Source organism: Schistosoma mansoni, assembly GCF_000237925.1.
Source record: "Schistosoma mansoni, WGS project CABG00000000 data, supercontig 0138, strain Puerto Rico, whole genome shotgun sequence".
Lineage (NCBI taxonomy): Eukaryota > Metazoa > Platyhelminthes > Trematoda > Strigeidida > Schistosomatidae > Schistosoma > Schistosoma mansoni.
The window spans coordinates 327,574-349,756 of NW_017386041.1; the positions used below are offsets into that span (position 1 = coordinate 327,574).

Consider the following 22,183-nt stretch of genomic DNA (forward strand, 5'->3'; position numbering starts at 1 on the left):
GAAGCACTGGACGACTATCGTTACGTCCGATTGTGGGACTCCTCAACAGTGCGCATCCACGATCCCGCCTCGCGAGATTCGAACCCAGGACCTACCAGTCTCGCGCTAGAGCACTTAACCGATAGACCACTGAGCCGGCCGGCATCCAACGGTGTTAATGTATAACTTCAACCAATCCACGAAGTTTGAGCAACCGTTCACCAATTGTCTTCAGTGAGTTGTTATCTCACAACAGACCTGGTTGAACTCCACTGGCCACCGCTTCTCACTAGAACTCCAGGAAATACCTCATGGAGCCAGTCACTAGTGAGCATATGATCATTATCAGAAGGGGGTCTCATGATTTCAACTGCTCTGGCGCGAGACGGGATCGTGGATGCGCACTGCTGAGGAGTCCCACAATAGGACGAAACGGCCGTCCAGTGCTTTCAGGTTTTTCATGGTGGTCTAGCTTCAATTGACTCACGCTTTCATCTATGAAAATACTAAAATCTCCACAAAACCCCTCTTTTGATCATTCTAGATTGTATCAAAAATAGAATATAACGACTAAAGCCATTAATAGTAATAATTGTGTATCAAATTCAAATTACATTAGTCTTGTTCTAATATATTAGAACATACAATATAATACAAAATATAAAAATCTTCATTTCTAATGAAAATTATAACAAAATAAGATTTACAATAATAAGAATAATAAAAATAAACCTTGAGATGGATACACTCATCATATATAATCTATCATGGTAATAGGGTAATAAAATATATTTCTATAAACTATATGTAAAGAAATAGAGAAATCCCTACTCCACCTCCCCTCCAACCCCCAATTGTTTCTTAACCTTGATTTATTGATACAGTTCAATATAGAAATATTTTAAAAAAAAACAGATTCACTTTACTACTGATAGTAATTAGTAATGAAAGACGAACATTTTTTGGCAGTTCAAAAAAAAGGGTAGAAGAAAAATGAGCAGCAAAAAAAAAAGATTTTTTGCAAAATAAATTGATTATTGAATACATAAAATGTGAACACTGTACATGTTTGTTTGTTGGCTTGTTTTTCCTCCTTGATAATACGAATGATTAGGGGGTGGGGGGTTTCTGTGGAGATTTTTTTAGTAATTTTTTTTATATATATAGTTGAAACCATGAGTTAATTGAGGCTAGGACCACCAAGGAAAACCTGATCCCACAATAGGACGAAACGGCTGTCAAACAGTGCTTCCAGGTTTTCCACCACGATGGTCTAGCTTCAATTGACTTATGATATCAACTATATATATAAAAACATACCAATCCTTGTCAATGATCAAGTTATAGATAGACTAGGAATTTTATCCAATGGTGTAGAATCTAATGATGCACGTTTAAATAATTCAATTAAATAATTTAAACCATATAAAAAATTTTCATCTTTGATTTGATTACAATTTGTTACTAATTCCCAACGTGTAAAATCAATTAAATAAACTAAAACATATTCTTCCTTTTCTTCGTCTTCTCCTTCTGTTACACTGTCTTCCATATTGGATGTCATGATTTCTTTATGATCTTGGTAACTATTATGATAATGATGATGATGATGAGAATGATGTGACGGGGTGGCATACGGAGATAACATCGTTTCATTTTGTTCCATATTGGATATCATGATTTCTTTATCCTCTTGGTAACTACTATTATGATGATGATGTAATGAAGGGGTGGTAGTAGTAGTAGTAGTAGAAGAAGAAGTGGTAGTAGTAGTAGGATGTGAAGATATCATCATTTCATTATTTAAAAAAATACTATCATATGCTAATAATAATGAACTAGCATAGAAATGATAATAATTTTGATTTTCAAACCATTTAGCTAATTGGGTTAATTTTTTAACAAATTGTTTAGCTAATCTTTTTGCACGATTTACATTTGGACCAAGAAATAGACGAATACCTTAATAATATAAAATTATAAAAAAAGTATAAATATAACTAAAAAATCAACAAATAAAAATATATATTTAAATGATGAATCGATTGGTGTTAGAGCACCATTAAAAACGTGGAAGCAATGGATGGTGGTTTCGTCCTAGTATGCGACTTCGTCAGCAGTATGTATCCACGCCGCAACACGCGGAAATCGAATTCAAGACCAGTTTCGCGCGCGAATGCTCCACCCTTAGACCGCTGGGCTGGGATTAAACAGTGTTAATCTCGAACTTTAATCAATCTACGATACTTCGAGACCACTTTCCATTGTCTTCAGTGAGAAATTACCTCACACTCCGACACGGTGCAACATACTTCAAATCATATAGATAAAGCTTTTATACTTTTTACCTTATTTAGATTGTATTGAATCAACTGGCTTGTCTGTAGAAAACGAATACATTTAAATTCACTTGGTATTGTTTGTTTGGATCTTCCCAATGATGTTTAGGACTGTAATTGATCAGTCTTTTATTGGCATATGTACATACTATGTCCATACTGAGATGCAGGTTCATCCAGCTGACGAGTCCTAAATAGGACGAAACGCGCGTCTTGGATTCCACTGCCAGCCACTATCCATCTTTGCTTATAATGCTTATGACTTAAGGCAATATCGTTGCAATATGCACAGTATACACATATGCTAATAAGAGACTCATTAATTGCAGTCGTAAATAACAATGGGAAGATTCAAACAAACAATACTAAGTGAATTTAAACATCACCCTATTGCATAAGCAAGTGGCTATCGAGACTCAGTGGCCGAGTGGATAACATGATGGCGTTTAAAGCGAAAGATACTGGGTTCGAGTCCCTGAGTGAACGTCAACTCTGAGATGCAAGTACATCCAGCTGACGAGTTCGAAATAGGACGAAACGCGCGTCCTGGATTCTACTGCTAGCCACTATTCATCTTTGCTTATAATGAATACATTTGTTTTTATTAAGAAAATATACTTGATTGTGTGATAGCTTCTATCGGTATAATTAATCACTGACATTCTTCATTATTCAACGGCAAATTGTAATTCTTAACTTCATGAAAATGATTAATTATCCTCAATTAATGAATATTCTAGAAATTAAACTGTCTGATAAATCACTTTGATAATAAGAATCTTAAAAAGTTAGTCGCCGGGAGTGAATGACATTTGTTCAATTAAATGACGTTTATATATGAGGAGGAAGAGGATACTTTTAATCTGACTACCAATAATTCGAACTGTTTAATATTTGTGCTAGCAAAAATTAAAATCAGTAGTACATTTTTAATTACAAAAAATGGGTTGTGTTCAATAGTTGACAAGTTAATGGTTTTGCACAGATTCATTAGGGGTAAAATAACCATTACCATTTAACTTTTTATAATGTTAATTGAAATAGAGTGATTAATTTGCATCATTACATTGTTTATTATGTAAACACATAAGTATTGGTACAAGGAAGCACCAGATACATATGCGCCGCACAAATCTCATTTGATTTGTGTGACGGCTGGGATACTGCCCGACTGCCCAGATCGAAGCAGGTATTACATTGTGATTAGTGTTGAGAAGATACAACACTGTATTTAACTTAATAATATACTCATCAAACTGAATAAACTAATGAACACATTGTCAAAATATGACATAATTAGCTTTATAAAAACTTCAAATGTCAGTCAGCTACAACGTAGGATCAGGCACACATATCCATCGGTCCAAGTTGCCATACCTCATGAGCACAACAAGATGAAAACCGAATTTATAAAAGTAGTTAATTTAGTGGTGGTAATATATGAAAGAAAGGTTGTATATAAGGATACAGTATAGGAAAGAAGACAGATATGACCTTTCATTCGGATGTATGTCGATGTAAAGAGCTGAATATTGCATAAATTACGATAAAAATAAATTAGTAAGAAGAACCTATAATTGGTCAAAATGAAGACAACAACAACCACAAAGAACTAGAAATATAATGACGAAATGGTGAAAGTGGATGCATCTCATTTACCACTAAGTAAGGTATTTCCAATTCTAAAAAGAAATTTGATTTCAAGCCTACTAAACGGATTTGTATCGAATAACTTAGTCGCATTATCTGTTAGTAACACATTCAAGACCTTGAAGTTTTCACTTGATCCAGAATTTATATGTCGCTAACATTATTATCAACGTGTATTTTCCAGACCAGACAACATCCCGGCAGAGGCACTGAAAGCAGATGTAGCAGCAACTACAAAGACACTCCACACTCTCTTCAGTAAGATTTGGGATGAAGAACAAGTACCAATAGACTGGAAAAAACGACTTCTGATCAAGATACCAAAGAAAAGCGACCTCAGCAAGTGCGATAACTACAGAGGAATCACACTTCTCTCAATACCAGGAAAAGTCTTCAACAGGGTGTTGTTGAACAGGATGAAGGACTCCGTAGACGCCCAACTTCGAGATCAACAGGCTGGATTTCGTAAGGATCGATCGTGTACAGACCAAATCGCAACTCTACGTGTCATTGTGGAACAATCAATCGAATGGAATTCATCACTCTACATCAACTTCATTGACTACGAGAAAGCATTTGATAGTGTGGACAGGACAACACTATGGAGGCTTCTTCGACACTACGGCATCCCTGAGAAGTTAGTCAACATCATATGGAACTCCTATGATGGATTAAACTGCCAAATCGTCCATGGAGGACAACTCACCGACTCATTCGAGGTAAAGACCGGTGTTAGGCAAGGTTTCTTACTCTCATCCTTTCTCTTTCTCGTGCTGATCAACTGGATTATGAAGACGTCACCATCTGGGGTGGGGAAGCACGGGATACAGTGGACAGGCAGGATGCAGCTTGACGATTTAGACTTCGCAGATGACCTGGGTCTTATATCACACACGCAACAACAAATGCAGGAGAAAACGACCAATGTAGCAGCAGCCTCAGCAGCAGTAGGTCTCAATATAAACAAAGGGAAAAACAAGACTCTCCGATACAATACAATATGCACCAATCGAATTACACTTGACAGAGAAGCTTTAGAGAATGTGGAAACCTTTACATATCTGGGCAGCATCATTGATGAACACGGTGGATCAGATGCAGATGTGAGGGCGAGGATCGGCAAAGCAAGAGCAGCATATTTACAACTGAAGAACATCTGGACCTCAAAACAATTGTCAACCAACACCAAGATCAGAATTTTCAATACAAATGTCAAGATAGTTCCACTGTATGGGGTAGAGACGTGGAGAACTATGAAAGCCATCATTCAGAAGATAAAAGTGTTTATCAACAGTTTTCTACGCAAGATACTTCGGATCCGATGGCCAGACACTATCAGCAACAAGTTACTGTGGGAGACAATAAACCAGATTCCAGCGGAGGAAGAAATCAGGAAGAGGCACTGGAAGTGGATAGGGTACACTTTGAGGAAACCACCCAATCGCATCACAAGACAAGCCCTCACATGGAATCCTGAAGGCCAAAGGAGAAGAGGAAGATCAAAAAACACATTACGCCGAGAAATAGAGACAGACATGCGAAGAATGAACAAAAGTTGGATAGAACTAGGAAAGAAGGCCCAGGACAGAGTGGGTTGGAGAATGCTGGTCGGCGGCCTATGCTCCAATGAGAGTAACAGGCGTAATTAAGTAAAAGTAAGTATTTTCCTAAGTGACTGTTGTTTTTTTTAGGTAGTCGTTATCATTGCCAAAACACAGTTAAAGACAACTACATTAAATACAACATTCGGTCATAAGTGGCATAAACCGTTTAATCTTTAATCCCGATTAAAATGAATAGAGTGAATATCCCGAGAAACCATCAATCACAGTAACTTGAAAAAAACGAGGTATTTATATGTTATAGTTGGTAACAATTATCTCTCATCTCAGAACTAAGAGACACATTTGTTTGTGAACAAATAAACCGAATAATTATTTAGGAGACATTAGTAGACTGGCACTAAAACTTCCAAACAGTCGTCAGAATTTAATCATCAGTAAATACAAAATAACCGAAGGATTTAGATGACAACGAAATGCGAAAACTGTTAAGGAAATACAGTTGTGATGTTTCCGCGGGTACTAGTCGCCCTTTCGTACCTGAAAAGTGTCGAGAACTGATATTTTAACACCTCCATTTGCTACCACACCCTGAAATTCGAGCAACCAGAAGACGTATGGCAGAACGCTCTTTTGGCCCATACGAACTAAGATATCAGAAGTTAGGCAAGGGTGTACATGCTGTACCAAAGTAGCAAAGTCCAACAACACACCGTCAGTGCATTTGGGAATTTCCCAATACCAAACAGACAATTTCAATACGTGCACTCGAACATTATCGACCCCCCTCTCATCATCTAATTTTTTTACTCATATATTTACCACAGCAGATAAATTCACTAGATGGGTCATAACCTGTCCCGCAAACGATACTTCAGCAGAATCTATAGCTTTAGTATTCCATGATCACTGGACTTTCAATAACGGCGTCCCACTTACCACCACTACTGAATTTAAATCAGTTTTGTTCCGAAAATTCACCAAACTGCTAAGTACATACTACGCAAAAACAACAGTCTATCATCCAGCAGCCAAAGGCCTCATGAAAAAACTTCACCGCCAATCAAAAAGCACGCTCATGTCTCTGGCTGATGCAACCAAGTGGAACAATGACTTATCCCTTATTCTCCTAAGAATATGATTAACAGTAAAAGGAGACATACGATGCACATTAGCCGAATTGGTTTACGGAGCAACTTTAGTGCTACCCGAACAACTAATTAGCCAAGGTGAAAAAACTCCAAGAAGATACAATGACTTTCGAAAGCACGTTACTACAATAACAGACAATACTAACACGTGTGAACATACGCCATGAACAAGTTATTAAGTATCTAAAAACATGAAACTTTGTCTTTGTTCTAACTGATGCTATCCAAAAACCATTAACCCCACTATGTGAGGTCATAAAGCGAATAGAAACATATTTCATCATTAAGAAAAATGGTAAAAAGGACATTGTCTCTATAAACAGACTAGAATATGCCTTCGTAGATGATAGTCAACAAGAACAACAAATCCTTAAAGCAGTTAAACAACCTCATCCAACGGAACCATCAAAACCAAAAAAATGACTCTTTTTTTCTGACTTGTTTGAGCTCAGTTTTGTTAAGATTACTATCAATATTATTAATTGTGCTATAACTCAATGATGAGTATCGATTGTTTTTGTAATAAATCACACACATACACCGCACATTTATGCCATATATATAAATGTATAGGTTTGATTTTGTTTGTTTATTTATCTACTCTTATTTGTACCACTGTTACCTCCAGACACTCTTTTATTCATTTATTTAAACACATAAATATTGGTACAAGGGGGTACCAGATATATATGCGCCACACAAAACAATGAGAATGGGAAGAGAAAAGGGGTAAGATACATATATTAAAAAAATAAAAGTGATAATGGGGGAAACTGAAATGTATGATCAGAAGATCTGTTTCAGTTAAGAAAGTTATAACCACCCTTTATGAAGAAAGTAAAAGAAGGTTACAGCAGGATCGCCACTGGCTTCTATTCTGAGCCATATCTGATAACGTCTCTAGCCACTGTGTTGCACCATCTCTCGGACCCCAGCCAGGGAGTCGTGAAGGACCAACAGAAGCTAGCCCTTTGTAGCTTTCTTTCATACCACGACACCATGTCATACACTGACCTCCTCTCCGCTTTTTCCAACCAGTCCCAGCGTCGGCAAATAGTGAACGACGTGAAATCTTCTGGGACGACATTCGTAGAACATGTCCGAGCCACCGAAGTCGGTGTTTCAAGATGGTGACGCTAATTGGATTATCGTCTCTGCACCCGAACACACGATGCCGAACCTCTGCATTACTAACATCGTGTTGCCATTGGATGTTAGCAATCTTTCGGAGACAACAATGATCGAACACAGAGAGTCGTCTAACATCCTCAACTCGGAAAGGCCTGGTTTCACAAGCATAGAGCAAAACCGCTCTCACCGACGCGTTGTAGATCCGACCTTTTACAGCCAGACTAACGTCACAAAGGCGCCAAAGATGGCCCAGATTGGCATAAGCCGCTCTGGTTTTCACTATACGTGCATCAATCTCATCACTCACGCTACCACCAGCACTTATACAGCTACCTAGATACATGAACTTCTCAACTACTTCAATCTGCTCATCACCCAGGGTGAGTACAGGCTTAGAATCCTGCCAGTCTTGTAGGAGTACTTTGCACTTGGAGGGTGCAAAGCACATACCGTACCTGCGGACACTCTTGGGGGTGCTATGTAGGAAAGATTGAAATAAACTTAATTTTTAAGCAACTTTAGTCAATATTTTTCATAATCCCACTCAATGTATACAAACATTACATTAACTAAAGGAATTTTACTCCCATTATTCCTGTTCAATTTTCACTTGCCTTACTGTTTATCATTTGCTAAATCAATCAGTCAGTCACAACGTAGAACTTCGTATGTACGTACATACATACATCAGTTCAAGTTGCCATACCACATTAGCACAAAGATACAGTTGTCGATTCAAATCCCATAATGGTAGAAGTAGTAAGAGTATAAGCAGTGTTTGTATACACATTTCATTCTGAACTTTGTTAGTTGGCACTTTCTAACTATTTACTAACAATTCTGTTATGTACACGTTTCAACTTATATTATACAACATATTCCCTATCAATTTGACACAAATACTTTGAATTTATATCTGAGCCCCCAAATGCCCTGGTACGGCCGAGAGTGGGGAGAGTCTGCTCTCCCTCTCGAAATGCTCTCTTATGGCCACGCGAATATATAGCCTCTGTCAGGGAAGTCCTACTCACTGCCTTCTCGTGGTATTACTGTTGTTCACCAAATTGAGAGGACGAAAAGCGAATGTCCGGCGCTTTAACCGGGTTGGTGGGCATAGAAAGTTCACCTAGGGGAGTTGGAAAACCCTCATTCCAAGCCAGTGGTGCACATCAGCTCCAGTATCCTGAGGGAACAAATGGCGTATGAACCAATTGTTGGTCACCGGCTACCATGGGACTGCATTTCCTCACGATGCTCCACTGCCTTGTGGATCAGACATTAAGGTCAAAGGCTCGGGATGTGGCCCCCTAAGAAAACCACCTGGTTCAGTTTGGGCACCTGGGCAGTATCACAGCCCTCACACAAATCAAATGAGATTTGTGAGGCGCATATTTATCTGGTGCTTTTTTGTACCAATATTTATGCGTTTAAATAAATAAATAAATAAATAATCTATATCCGAAATTCTTTGGAATTATTTTCCTTTCCCCCCCCTCTATTATCATAAATGTAAATATATATATTGTAAGGACGGTTCGTTGGCAAGGAGAATTGGCTGAGTTAAAATGTTTTTCTTTACATATTTGTATTGGTTCATTATAAATTAATGCTAAGAATAGTTATTGATGAATAAATGTAAACAATAAATAAATAAAAACATGAAGTTCAACGAAAGGATCTCTTTTCAACGAACACAAATAACCAAGATGATGTAATGGAAAGATTAGAATACTAGAGATCCCTTTACTGAACTTCATGTTTTTTTTTAATTTTTAATGTTTAAATGGGAATTTTATATAGTTCAAATCATGAGTCAATTGAAGCTAGACCACCATGAAAAACCTGGAAGCACTGGACAGCCGTTCCGTCCTATTTTGGGACTCCTCAGTAGTGCGCGTCCACGATCCCGTCTCGCGAGATTCGAACCCAGGACCTACCTCTCTCGCCCGCGAGCACTTAGCCGGTAGACCACTGAGCCAGAGTCTCATAATAGGACGAAACAGCCATCTAGTACTTCCAGGTTTTCCATGATAGTCTAGTTTCAATTGACCCATGATTTCAACTATAAAATTACTGAAATCTCCACACAAAAACACCCTTCTGATAATATTAGATTACTCATATTAATCAAAATAATCAATATCTTTTACCATTATCATATATTGTAGATGGATTTAATGATCTTCCAAAGAAAATATCAAATGTAATATGTTCATTAATATCTGGATAGAATACCTAAATTAAAAGAAAATACAAACAATTATTACAAATAATATTGAGAAAAATAATATTAACAAAGATGATCATCAGTTCAATCTTGGATTTTGTTTCCTTATAACACAGGGAATTTGAACTAACCAGAAGTCAATCGATTTGTATATTGATTAACTGACAAATGTGTCCTCCTGATTTAAATGTGAGGATATATTAAGTAAATATTGCCCCCAAATCCCCTGGTACGGTCGAGAGTGGGGAGAGTACGCTCTCCCTCTCCAAATGCCCTCACATGGCTACGCGTATACAGCCTTTGCCAGGGAAGTCCTACTCACTGCCTTCTCATGGCATTACTATTTTGGCCAGATTGAGAGGACGAAAAGCGAATGTCTGGCGCTTTAACCAGGTTGGTGGATACAAAGCATCCACCTAAAGGAGTTGGAAAACCCTGATTTCAAACCAATGGTACACATGAGTTCCAGCATCCTAAGGAAACAAATGATGTATGGACCCATTGTTGGTCACCGTCTACCATGGGACTGCATCTCCTATATTTGCTCCACTACTTGAGCAGTGGTTCCCTAAGAAAACTATCTGCTTCGGTTTATGCACCCGGGTAGTATTCCAGCCGTCACACATATCAAATCATTTGTGTAACGCATATATACTTGGTGTCTCCTCGTACCAACGTTTATGTGCTTAAATAAAAATAAAATCGATAAACAATCACGGATGTATATGATCCCAGTTAATCACTTCTTTAGGAACTTCCTAAACATACTTTGTGAATAATCATATTTGAATGCTCAAGAAATGGGAATCTTGTTGCTATTTTGTATAGTTTGTGCTCAGAATTCTTAACTGTAATTATATATATTATATTAGTTAGAATGCTGGTCGGCGGCCTATGCTCCACTGGGAGTAACAGACGTAAGTAAGTAAAGTAAGTAATATTAGTTAGAATGAAAACAAAATAAATTAACGAGTCTTACTTTTAATCCAGTCACCAGAAATCCAATTTCTTCACGCCATTTATACTTTGCACATTCAATCATTATTTTTGATGGTGAAGAATCAGGAGCATATGTACGACGACCCATTTTTAAATCACATAATGATGGATGTTTAAAATTAGCCAATAAATCTTTTAAGCCCAAGTACAAATCTATCTTGAGTAGAATTTTTTGAATAATAAGGGAGTAAAAAAAAGAAGAATATTGAAAATATTTGACAGGTACGAGCTTAGGGTAACAGTTAAACCTCCAGAGAACGAAATCACATAATAAATATTCAAGGAATGATAGAAGTCTCATAGTGTAAGAACATCGGATTACACCTGATAACCTTCAAGTTCAGTTCGATTTCAAACGACATCTAACGCTGACTACTTTTAAACATTCTAAACGTATAGAATCCACACTAGCGATCAAATTCATAACACACAACACCAGGCATATGTTTCCAAGTTTGTAGTTATTTGTTGGAACTTTTTCAGGAACATGATTCTTCTAAGTATAAAGATGCTTGATTTGTATCACACGACATAGATTTCGTATATTTTTAGTTATAAACAAGAAGTTCTCAATTACTGTTAAAGGTATGAGACGTTGTCGCTTCCCGGTCATTTACACCATGAAAAGATATACTTTCTTAAAGAACATGACAAGGAAACTGGATTAGTAGTGGCTTTAACAACCTAGGGGCTTGACAGCAGAGACAAAGGGACAAGTGCTTGAGGTCGGTCACACATGACCTTATTACGAGCAGTTTTTGATGTGTCAGCTACGTACTTCAAAGGCCATACTGTCAAATACGGAAATGTGGGGTGAGGGGAGGTGTAAAATTTCCAACGTCAACCTGTTCTAACTCCTCTCCTCTGTTGTGAGAAGGAAGCATTGCTGTAGATACTGGTTATCTAAAGGAAACACCTCACTGTCGTCACACCCCAGTACAGTCGTCAGTACGACTTCGCCCTCAAATCTTAAGTCGAGTGGTTGATAACTGGTTGATAAGACTTAATAACCAAGTACGGGTTCGTGTACTTCAAGCTGTACTCTTTGCTTAAAAGTGAGTCATACTATCAGGTTGCCAAAACCAAAACAGGTAGAGTAGAGTTTGAACTTAAAACCCTATGCTTGAGAGTCGAGTGATTTAACCCTTATGCTACTTCTTGACTGAGAGACCATAAGTAAAAGACAGACAATATGAAAACATGACAAGATGCGAGAGACATAACAGATAAAATCAGCGGAAAATTTCATAATTCGTATAAAGAGCTGTGGTTGATGGTTTAGTCATTTGACCTGTGAGTTTAAATGTTCCAACATCTACTAAGGTGTGAAATCTACCTCAAATAAACAAAGAAACTCATAATCCTATGCGTACGCCTATGTATGGTCCCTGATCACTTATTTTTAAGCTAGCCTTCATTAGCCATGAATATCGCTTTGCAATCTCACGAAGACAAAAGTATAATGGTGAACCAGTGATTTGAAAATGTGCACACGAATCAGCACCATAAGTAAAACAATAATCAGGTTCTAAAACAGGGAGTTAATAAAAGTTGTTAACTTAAAGTATGAGAGATAAAGGTAAGATGGAAAAAAGTCACTCATTAATTAAGCTGCTTTTTAATTCAATAATACTGAAGTTAATTGAAAGCTAATTTTTGCGTAATTTCGAACTCGGTTAGTTTATCTTGAGGAAAATGCATTCCTATGAAATAACTTCTGTTGATAGACTGATCCTCTACGCTGTGTAGAAAACAACAATGACTGAAGTTATAGAAAAAAAACTAATTAAATTAATATTTCGATTGATTGCCTTGGGAGCTACCACTTTAGCGTTTAATCAGAACAACTACCAGATCCAATTGTTTATCAAGTCCTATTTTCATTTCACTTGCCAGTGATAAAACATAAGAACACTTCGCTTGAACCTTTCTGAATCCAGATTAACATACATTATCAAACATCATAACCGAATGATGAAATATTGACAACTGAATAACACCAATATTACCATTAATAACGACAGATCCTTTAGCTTGATAGTTTTACTCGAGGATTTACAACTTCTATAATGATAGAAACATAAACCTCCCTACTGAGATTTTCAGGACAATAATAATTATTAGAAAAACTTGAAATCTGTACAAGTAACTAGCAAGTATTACTGATCAAACTGCTACTATATTTCTGCAAGTTTTGCTTTCTTTTAATCTCTCTCCTCCTTCAATCGTTCGTTAAAGTCCCCTAAATGCCCTGGTACGGCCGAGATTCGGGAGAATCAGCTCTCTCTCCAAATGCTCTCACATAGCCACGTGTATACAGCCTCTGACAGGGAAGTCCTACTCACTACCATCTCGTGGCGGGGGTGTTGTTCACGAAATTAAGAGGACGAAAAGTGAATTTCCGGCGCTTTAACCGCGTTGGTGGACACGAAAAGTCCACCTAGGGGAGTTGGAAATCCCTGATTCCAAACCAATGGTGCACATGGACTGGCTCCAGTATTCTGAAGGAACAAATGGCGTATGCACCAATCGCTGGTCACCGGCTACCATGGGACTGCATTTCCTCACGATGCTCCACTGCCTTGTGGGTTAGACCTTTAGGTCAAAGGCTCGGGGTGTGGCCCCCTAAGAAAACCACCTGCTTCGGTCTGGGCACCCGGGCAGTATCACAGCCCTAACACGAATCAAATGAGATTTGTGTGGCACATTCTTATTTGGTGCCCCTTTGTACCAAATGTATGTGTTTAAATTAAATAAAAAATAAAAGCTTTTTCAGTCTTTATTTCTCTGATGCCTAATGCTATTATATGCAGAACTCTAATATTAGTTGCTACCCCATAAATGGTGTAAAAATCTTACTAACTCTGTGCATCAGTTATGAATAAATAAGAACCCCTAACCAGTTTACTTTTTCTTAATATTCAATAGTATAAAATTAAAATCAACTTAAATAAATGTATGTATACTAACTCACGTTTTTGTTCAGAATCTCGATAGAGACCATAAAAATCGGGTACAAATTTTCGTAACTCAACTAAAATGGAATCATGACAATTTGGATCGAATAAACGTTGATAAAATTCTAATTCATGTGGACCTTTAGGATAATGTTGTATTGGTTTATATATAGTTGACTGAACATGTGAATATAATACTAGAATATTTAAGAAGAGATAAAGAGAATAAAGCCCAGAAAAGCACGTTAGTAATTGAATATATGTATATATTAATTTATATTTTAAAGAATCGATATCAATGAATGTACTCTGGAAATGCAATACTCGTTGTAAATTGAATTAGTAACAATTATAAAAGGTAGAAAGTCATAAATACTCGCTTCGGCGGTACATCTACTAAAATTGCAACGATACAGAGAAGATTGATTGAGTGCTATTAGAGGTATGAGGGCAGTTATCACTTCCCGGTTGCCCACACCGTGGAAGAGTTCTTCTATAGGTACCTGAAAAAGAAATCTGGTTAGAAGTTGTCTTAATGACCTGAGAGCGTGACCGCAACGCCCAAGGGACAACTGCTTGAGGTCGGTCGCACACGACCTTTTTGTGTTAGCTCCGTACTTGTTGGGACCTTACCGCCGGAGACGGAAATCTGTGGGATAAGGCAAGGTGTGTATATTTAGGGTCGACCTTTTCTAACCCCACCCCTCCTTGTGGGAAGGCAGCATCGCTGTTATGCTGGTTGTCTGAAGGAAACACTTTACTGCTGTTACACCTCTGTACAGTCAGCAGTACGACTTCGCCTCAGGACCTTGGGTTTGCTGCTTTTAGTCTTACCGCTCTTCAACCGACCTTTCTGTCATGGTAGGACCTTGAGGAACGATTGTTCCAGCCAGTATAGCTCGATTGCTTCATCACGATAGACAAGCCCGACCACCACGTCAAGGTAGCAGCAACGGTCGGGTCAGAGAAGATTAGCATAGCCGCCATCCCGTAGAAAACTAACTCGCGAAAAAACGTTAACCAGAAAGTCCTAAGTATGTAGCTAGTCCTTACTCCATTAAATATGATATACAATGAAGAATTTCAATGGATCATAATTTACGTACCGCTAGCAAATATTTAAATACTTGATATAGAGTAAAATAAATATTAAACCATACAATTGAACGATAAAGTGGCATTTCCCAAACTGTATAGAAATTGAAACTAAACTGTTATCTAACAAACAGTAAGCGGTAGTTCAATATTACGCGAAATTTAGTATTTTTATGGTTAAATAAACTGGAAATCTTCTAAGCGTTTCAATAAACATAGATTTAAATTATTTCCCCGTTGGCTCTACGCAGAATCTACCAGCATGACAATGATAAACAGCTTACTCATATCTCGTTTACTTGGTAATTAGTGTTAGTGTAGTTTGTATTATCATAGAATTCAAAATACGTTTATAAGACTGAAATAAGAATGTTACAGTACTACCTTTTACTGATGAACAGTTAAAAGTTGAGAAACTAGTTTATTTGACAAAATGGTGGCGGCATTATGTCAAATCGGAATCATTTATGCATAGCGAAAGTTAAGGAGTGATAGGTGCGGTTGAGGTAGTTTTAGGCTAGGATCCGTCGGTTTATTAGAACTTTGTGTTTTAGGCCCTGAATGTGAAAAACTCCATTATTTCGATAAGCTACTATAAATGCCTTAGAATATAAGCTATTCATGATGCTATTGTTTGTATTTTTTCATAAATAACACATTTTATGTACTTTATTTAAGCCGTCTCCATCAATACATCGTATTCTTGATTTAAATATATGATATATTCGCACATACCTCTTTACAGTGTTGGAGTGTCTTTGTATCATATTGTGCTTTTATACATTTCGCTTTGGTATGAGCGAAGCAGAATAATAAGGTGATAAGCACATACCTCTTTACAATGATGGAGTGTCTTTGTGTCATATTGTGCTTTTATACATTTCGTTTTGGTATAAGCAAAGCAGAATAATAGGGTGATAAGCGTAGAAAAATAAATCTGCAACTACTTAGTGAGCAATTGCAAAACTAAATTGTCAAACACAAATTCCTCTACTGATGACTGTCTGCTATTTATTATCTTTGTTTATAGCCGAACGGTGAGACTGTAATTTGTGAACGAGCACAATCACATTTAAGATAGTAGATCTTGGATTTTGGAGCGAAATTCACTCACTCATTTGGCTGAATACCATTTTGGCATTAAAGCTTATGTCAGTTCATGATGAAAAAAATAGATCTAATTCGTAATCCTAACGTTCAACTGTTAATCCTAATCATAGTTTCTTACACTAATATATAACCCTAGTAAGTAGGTGGATATTCCAAGGTCATTTTAGCGTTGCCCAAAGGTCGTCCAAAAATTATTGTTCCACCAGCCAAACGATTTCGACTTGGACCATTCTATTAACTCATCTTAATTTTGTTAAAGTCGAAAATCCAAATGCATAAGAACACACAAATATCACATGAAGGTTCATCGGTTCATTATGTTACGCTTTGAGATAGCAAAGACATTAGATTTATTTACTCTGAGATATTAATCCTAAAACATTAACATTATGACAGTCTCGGTGGTGACAAATGACAAAATTGGGGATCCATATTTTATCCCACGACCACATATAGCCAAATTTTGATGAGTATTTATGTTCATGTAAAAACCATAACTCAGAACATATTGTTTCAAATCACAGTTTGTTATTCTATAATCTATTGATGTTAAAGTTATTATAAAACAATCTTATAAACTCAATCCACAGTTTTACCACAATCCAGTTTGTAAGCAAACTGTGGTGGCTGGTTTATGTCTACGAGCAATTTGTATGAACAGCGCAACAGGTAGTTCGTCACTTCAAAACCCAACCCAACCCAAATTTGGTTTAACCTATCGCGTAGTGTATCGATAATCATATTAGGTATGACCAAGTGTCTAGTACGAGAAACCTCTCCACCTAATAAGGAGCATAACGACTGAAATCACCAAATGCATACCAGTACCAAAAGCTGTTAAATTCTCCCTCCTGTAGTTAGTTTTTAAAATATTATGGACTAAGATAAGGCTTTAGACTGTTGATTAGAAACCACGAATATCTATAAGAAATAATGTTATATAAACTTGCCTAAAACCAATCATTTTAAATGTATGAATCTCCATTTTACACAAATTCGGATCAATAACGAAGTAAACATTTTTGACGAATGAATAAGCGAGATTAAAAACATATTTATTTATTTATTTGAACACATAAATATTGGTACAAGGGAGCACTGAATGCATATACACCACACAAATCACTTGATTTGTATGTGGGCTGTGATACTGTTCGGGTGCCCAAACCGAATCAGGTGGTTTTCTTAGGGAATCACTCCTCCAGCCTTTGACCTAAAGGTCAAATCCACGAGGCAGTGGAGCAATTTCAGGAGTTACAGTCCCATGGTAGACGGAGACAAACAATGGGTTCATACACCATTTGTTCCTTCAGAATCCTGGAGCCTATGTGCACCATTGGTTTGGAATCAAGGTTTTTCAACTCCTTTAGGTGGATCCTCTATATCCACCAACCCGGTTAAAGAGCCGGATATTCGCTTTTCGTCCTCTCACTTTCGTAAACAACAGTAATGCCGCGAGAAGGAAGTGAGTAGGACTTTCCTGGCTGTGATCGTAGACGCGTGGCCGTGTCAGAGCATTTTGAAAGAGAGAGCAGATTCCCCATCTTCAGTCGTACGAGGGCATTCGGGGGCGTTTGGAAACAGGAAGCAAGAATCCGGCCAAATAATTAGAAAGTCACATTCGCTGGCAATTTTCTGATAGGTTATATCATTCTAGACATACATATTGCTTGAACGCTAATAATACTACTAAAACGTCCAAACTATTGTGGATAGGGTGAATTTTAAGACAAATATGAAATACTTAAGTGTCAATAGCCTGAACCATCTTAACTAATGCCTACAGATCAATATAATACCAGAGATTATGATTTTAAGTAACTAATAAGATAAATTGTACAACCAATCTTACAATATATACTAGAAGGTGAGAAAGCAACTTCATTAACAGCTTAACATGTAATAACAGACCATGTCTCAGTATTCTGTGTGCACTTACAAATATACTTTGGTGACTACACAACAAACTTTTTCGACACAACTTGATTAACACAAAGGACTAGGTAGTATGATATTGGTTAATATCTAGTGACAGGCTGGTGTAACAATTTGGAACTAGGAGCAATTCACATTTTAATGGAATCTATCGACTACAGTAATGATTAGAACAATTCAAATCATACGTCAAAAATAACAGAATCATTTAGATATTAATTTAAAACTTACTTTTACATTTATTTCCAAACAGAAGCCCATGACCACCTATTTGGTTAGGATAATTGATCAGATCTGACGGCAACAAAGAACTACTTTCAAACAGATAATTCAGCTTGTTAGTCTCATCATTCGTCGAATCACATTTCTGGTTGACAATCATTTAACTTTGTAGCATTACTAGCAACAAATATTAGTTATTAAGTGGATAATCCCGGCAAAAAAATATCACCTATTTAAGAAAGTCACTGGCTAAAGACTTCAGTGTTATTATAAGAGCTAAGCTAGATAATTACGGACAAAATGACAGCCAAAATGTGCAAACGAACAGATTATGGTCTGACCTATGTACATAAGTACCTGTTACTTAGTCTGCGTTATAGGTGTCGAAAACCAGTAATTGGAAGCGCTAGTTAAGTTGATTGAACAACTGAACACTATTTTAGTCATTTAATACTTACGCACTACTAATTTTTATCCTTTTTGTTCATCTTAACTTTGGTAATTTTTTCTCTTTGTGTTATGAATTTTTACAACCTCAACCTAAGCACGTTTGTGAGGGGTTTAATGTTGTGCTGATGATAATTGAAGGTTAAATCCAACAAGATTGTGACGCAAATAAATAAGTGCTACGGCCCACATCACAACACAATATTTTGAGTTGTGCTACCTAGAGTAATGGATTATAAAGATCTAGAAGTCAAAACAAGCAACAACCTCGGAACTATGGGTAATTGCAGGGCCGTCTCTACCAAAGTCCTCAAGGTTATACAGGTCATTTGTAAGTAATTTCATTACTTGAACGACAAGTTTAGGGTACTATACTCGACTTTTGTGAGACCGCATTTGGAATATGGGATCCAAGCGGCGAGTCCTTGTTTCAAGTATGAAGTGGATATGCTGGAACGAGTTTAACGGCGAGAGACCAAGATGGCAAGTCTCTCTGGCTCATCATAAGAAGACAGGCAGACGCCCCAACTTATCTACATTATCTTACACAGGTTACTTGGTGACCTAATACTGCCTTACTGTGGACACAACGATTATTTTGGTATTGTCTTGTCCCTTCCTCTCATCTAGGATTGATTATGAGAGGATATTCTAAGAAGGCTTAAAAACCGAGATTAAATCGCTTACGCCTCGAGTTCCATTTCTCGGACGGAGTTGTGAATTACTAGAATACTTTACCAGAACATGAAATATCAGCACTTACTACTGACACATTCAAGGAGAAACTGGACTTCTGCAGTACTACAGATTCTAGTGATTAGTATAGGTTGATTGACCTCCTATCCCTCCTATTGAAGACTGAGAAACTGATATGAGCCTGAACTAATTAGTGTTTAAAGACAATTTGATAGCCGTAGCTAGTAGTAGCACGAGATTTTGTCATCATCAAAACAGTCTAATGGTTTGCGTTTAGACCAAAAGTACTTTTTTGCTGGGTGGGTAGCATGTAGAGCATCGTGTATGAAGCTGGAAATTTCCAGGAGAAAAATAAAAGACGTCCGTGGGCCGAGTGGTCAGTGTGCGTATGAGACGTACTTATATCTAATAACAAAGGGAATCCGTAATAATTGCCAATATCTCATGATTCAAAATAAAATGAATCCATAACCAAGAATACAAGTGCTAACACGAGGACTCCAACCCAAAACAGAATAACTCGAAACTTGCGCAGTATCTTTGTTTAGTGTTCTGAAATAGCCAGCAGGTTCAAACAAAAGTGAGTCTTAATAGCAGGATCAAATGTGTTGACCCTTGATAATACTGCCTCTATAAGACCCACTTTTCCCCTAAAAGCTAGAAATGTCATAAAACCCAAGACCAAATTGGAAGCACTCCACTTAGACTTTTCATCAAAACGGCGTCTCATCTCCCAATCGATTGTTGTATTTCGTCTTCTTTTCTATGATCCGTATACCAAACATGTAGAATTCTCCACTGAAGTCCAGTGAGTTGACAGAGAACCCACTATTTCCGTTTGTTTCTGTATGCTTTAATTCGTTGTGGCTCATCAATGAATAACATCCAGCAAGAAACCGAATCAACTCTTCTTTAGCAAAATGCGCGATTCGTAGTAAATGCGAAATCCATTAATCTGGACGACACCGCGCGAAAAGCATTCTCCACAGTTAAGGAACTTATCGCAAATGCAACCATGCTGGCACATCAGGACACTCGAGCGCCCATTAGTATCCCAGTACACGCATCCGACTCAGCAATCGGAGGAGTCTTACGACAATGGGTTAACTACTCCTGGCAACCCTTGACATTTTTCTCGAGACGGTTGCTAGACACTGAATCGAGGTACAGCGCTTTCGGTAGGGAACTCCTAGCTATGTACTGTGCTGTACGGCATTTTCAACACTTTATTGAAAGCCGAGAATTCACCCTTTTTACTGATCATAAACCCCTTACTTTCTCTTTAAGTCCATCTTCAGACAAGTACTCATCTCGTGAGTCTCGACATCTAGACTACATTTCGCAGTTTACTTCAGATATAAAACACATTTCTGGAACAAACAATGTAGTTGCAGACGCCTTGTCTCGTATAAGTTCCTTGAACAGTTTCCAAGGAATCGACCTTCTTAAACTCGCCCAGCTTCAAAAAGAAAACACTGATCTTCAGCACGAGTTATCCTCAACAACTCTTAAACTGCACAGTGGACAGATGGGAACGGGTAAGGAAACCTTACCATATGACACATCTACAGGTAGGGATCGCCCAACCGTGCCAAAACATTATCGACGCAACGTCTTCAATAAAATACCAACCCAGCTGAGTAATTTACTACAGTGAAAATTGTAACTTCTGTAACAATTTGATCTTGCCTGTGAACGGGCATGTCTCATATAACAATCTGTTGCTTGAGAATAAATTATTATTATTATTAAAGCCTCACTACCTGCTTCGAACGTTTCACAGTGAACTGACACTCTTCCACTCGTTTTACTAGGTATTCGCAATGCAGTGAATGCTGACGTTAGATACACCGCAGCTCAACTCGTTTATGGAACGACACTTCGGCTTCCAGAAAAATTCGTCTATCCTTCATCCTCTTCAGTGGACATGGATCTGAACCCCTACACGAGCAGGCTTACAAACGCAATGCGTTCAGTCAAACCTGTCTCCACTCGACCACAATCAACCACAATCTTCCAACCTGACTTACGATATAGTACACATGTCTTCGTACGTCGAGACTCATATCGACTACCCCTGGAATCAGCAAACGAAGGACCCTTCAAATGTCTTCAGCGTGAACCCAAGTACAATATAGTCGATAAGAACGGCACTAACGATAGCATCAGAATCAATTGAATCAAAGCAGAGTATTTAGAAAGAAATCCTATCCATGTCGATTTTTCTTCGCTACATTCGAACGACACGGCTTCTACACACATAATACACCACCCAACAGCCAACACGCATATCGATACTTCGGAAGTATCTAAAACTAAAGTAGAAACAACGCCTTCTGGAAGAGTAAGATTTCCAGAACATTTAAATGATTACTGCACATAAGACACCAGTTAACCTTTAGCCTTATCTCGATTTTCCTTTGTATTATATATGATAAAAGTTTTAATATGCTTATAATTATATATTTGTTCGAAAAATGTTTTTGCTAATATGTGTATATTTAATTCTTTTCCTCAAAAAAACCGAAAACAAATTTTTTTAATCGCTTTTACGCTGTCTCAGGTGTATGAGTTTATTTACCTTTTTCGCTCGCTTTGTTTTTACGTGAGTACAAGTGTATTTCGACATGCACCTACATATTTTTTCATTTCCATGACGGATGGAAAAGTCGATAAAAAGAAC

The 22,183-nt window shown here is 37.5% G+C and overlaps 1 protein-coding gene across 1 annotated transcript; it reads right to left on the reverse strand.

Annotated features, from left to right (window-relative positions):
* Positions 1-977: 977 nt before the first annotated feature.
* Positions 978-18,856, reverse strand: Smp_125650 (inositol polyphosphate multikinase, putative). The gene is made up of 5 exons (XM_018788576.1): positions 18,367-18,856; positions 14,013-14,192; positions 11,019-11,191; positions 9,963-10,047; positions 978-1,941 (listed from the first exon to the last, which is right to left on the reverse strand). Exons 1-5 carry the CDS (start codon positions 18,515-18,517, stop codon positions 1,316-1,318), a joined length of 1,215 nt encoding a protein of 404 aa, XP_018646530.1. The 5' UTR covers positions 18,518-18,856; the 3' UTR covers positions 978-1,315.
* Between the last annotated feature and the right edge of the window lie 3,327 nt (positions 18,857-22,183).

Excerpts from the sequence above, each read along its gene's own strand:
- Smp_125650 (XM_018788576.1), bottom strand. The coding sequence starts at position 18,517 with ATGATTGTCAACCAGAAATGTGATTCGACGAATGATGAGACTAACAAG. Across the intron at positions 11,192-14,012 it reads TCGAGATTCTGAACAAAAAC|ATTTGTACTTGGGCTTAAAA; the intron begins GTGAGTTAGTAT and ends TACTCAAGATAG. Across the intron at positions 1,942-9,962 it reads ATCTACAATATATGATAATG|GTATTCGTCTATTTCTTGGT; the intron begins GTAAAAGATATT and ends TATATTATTAAG.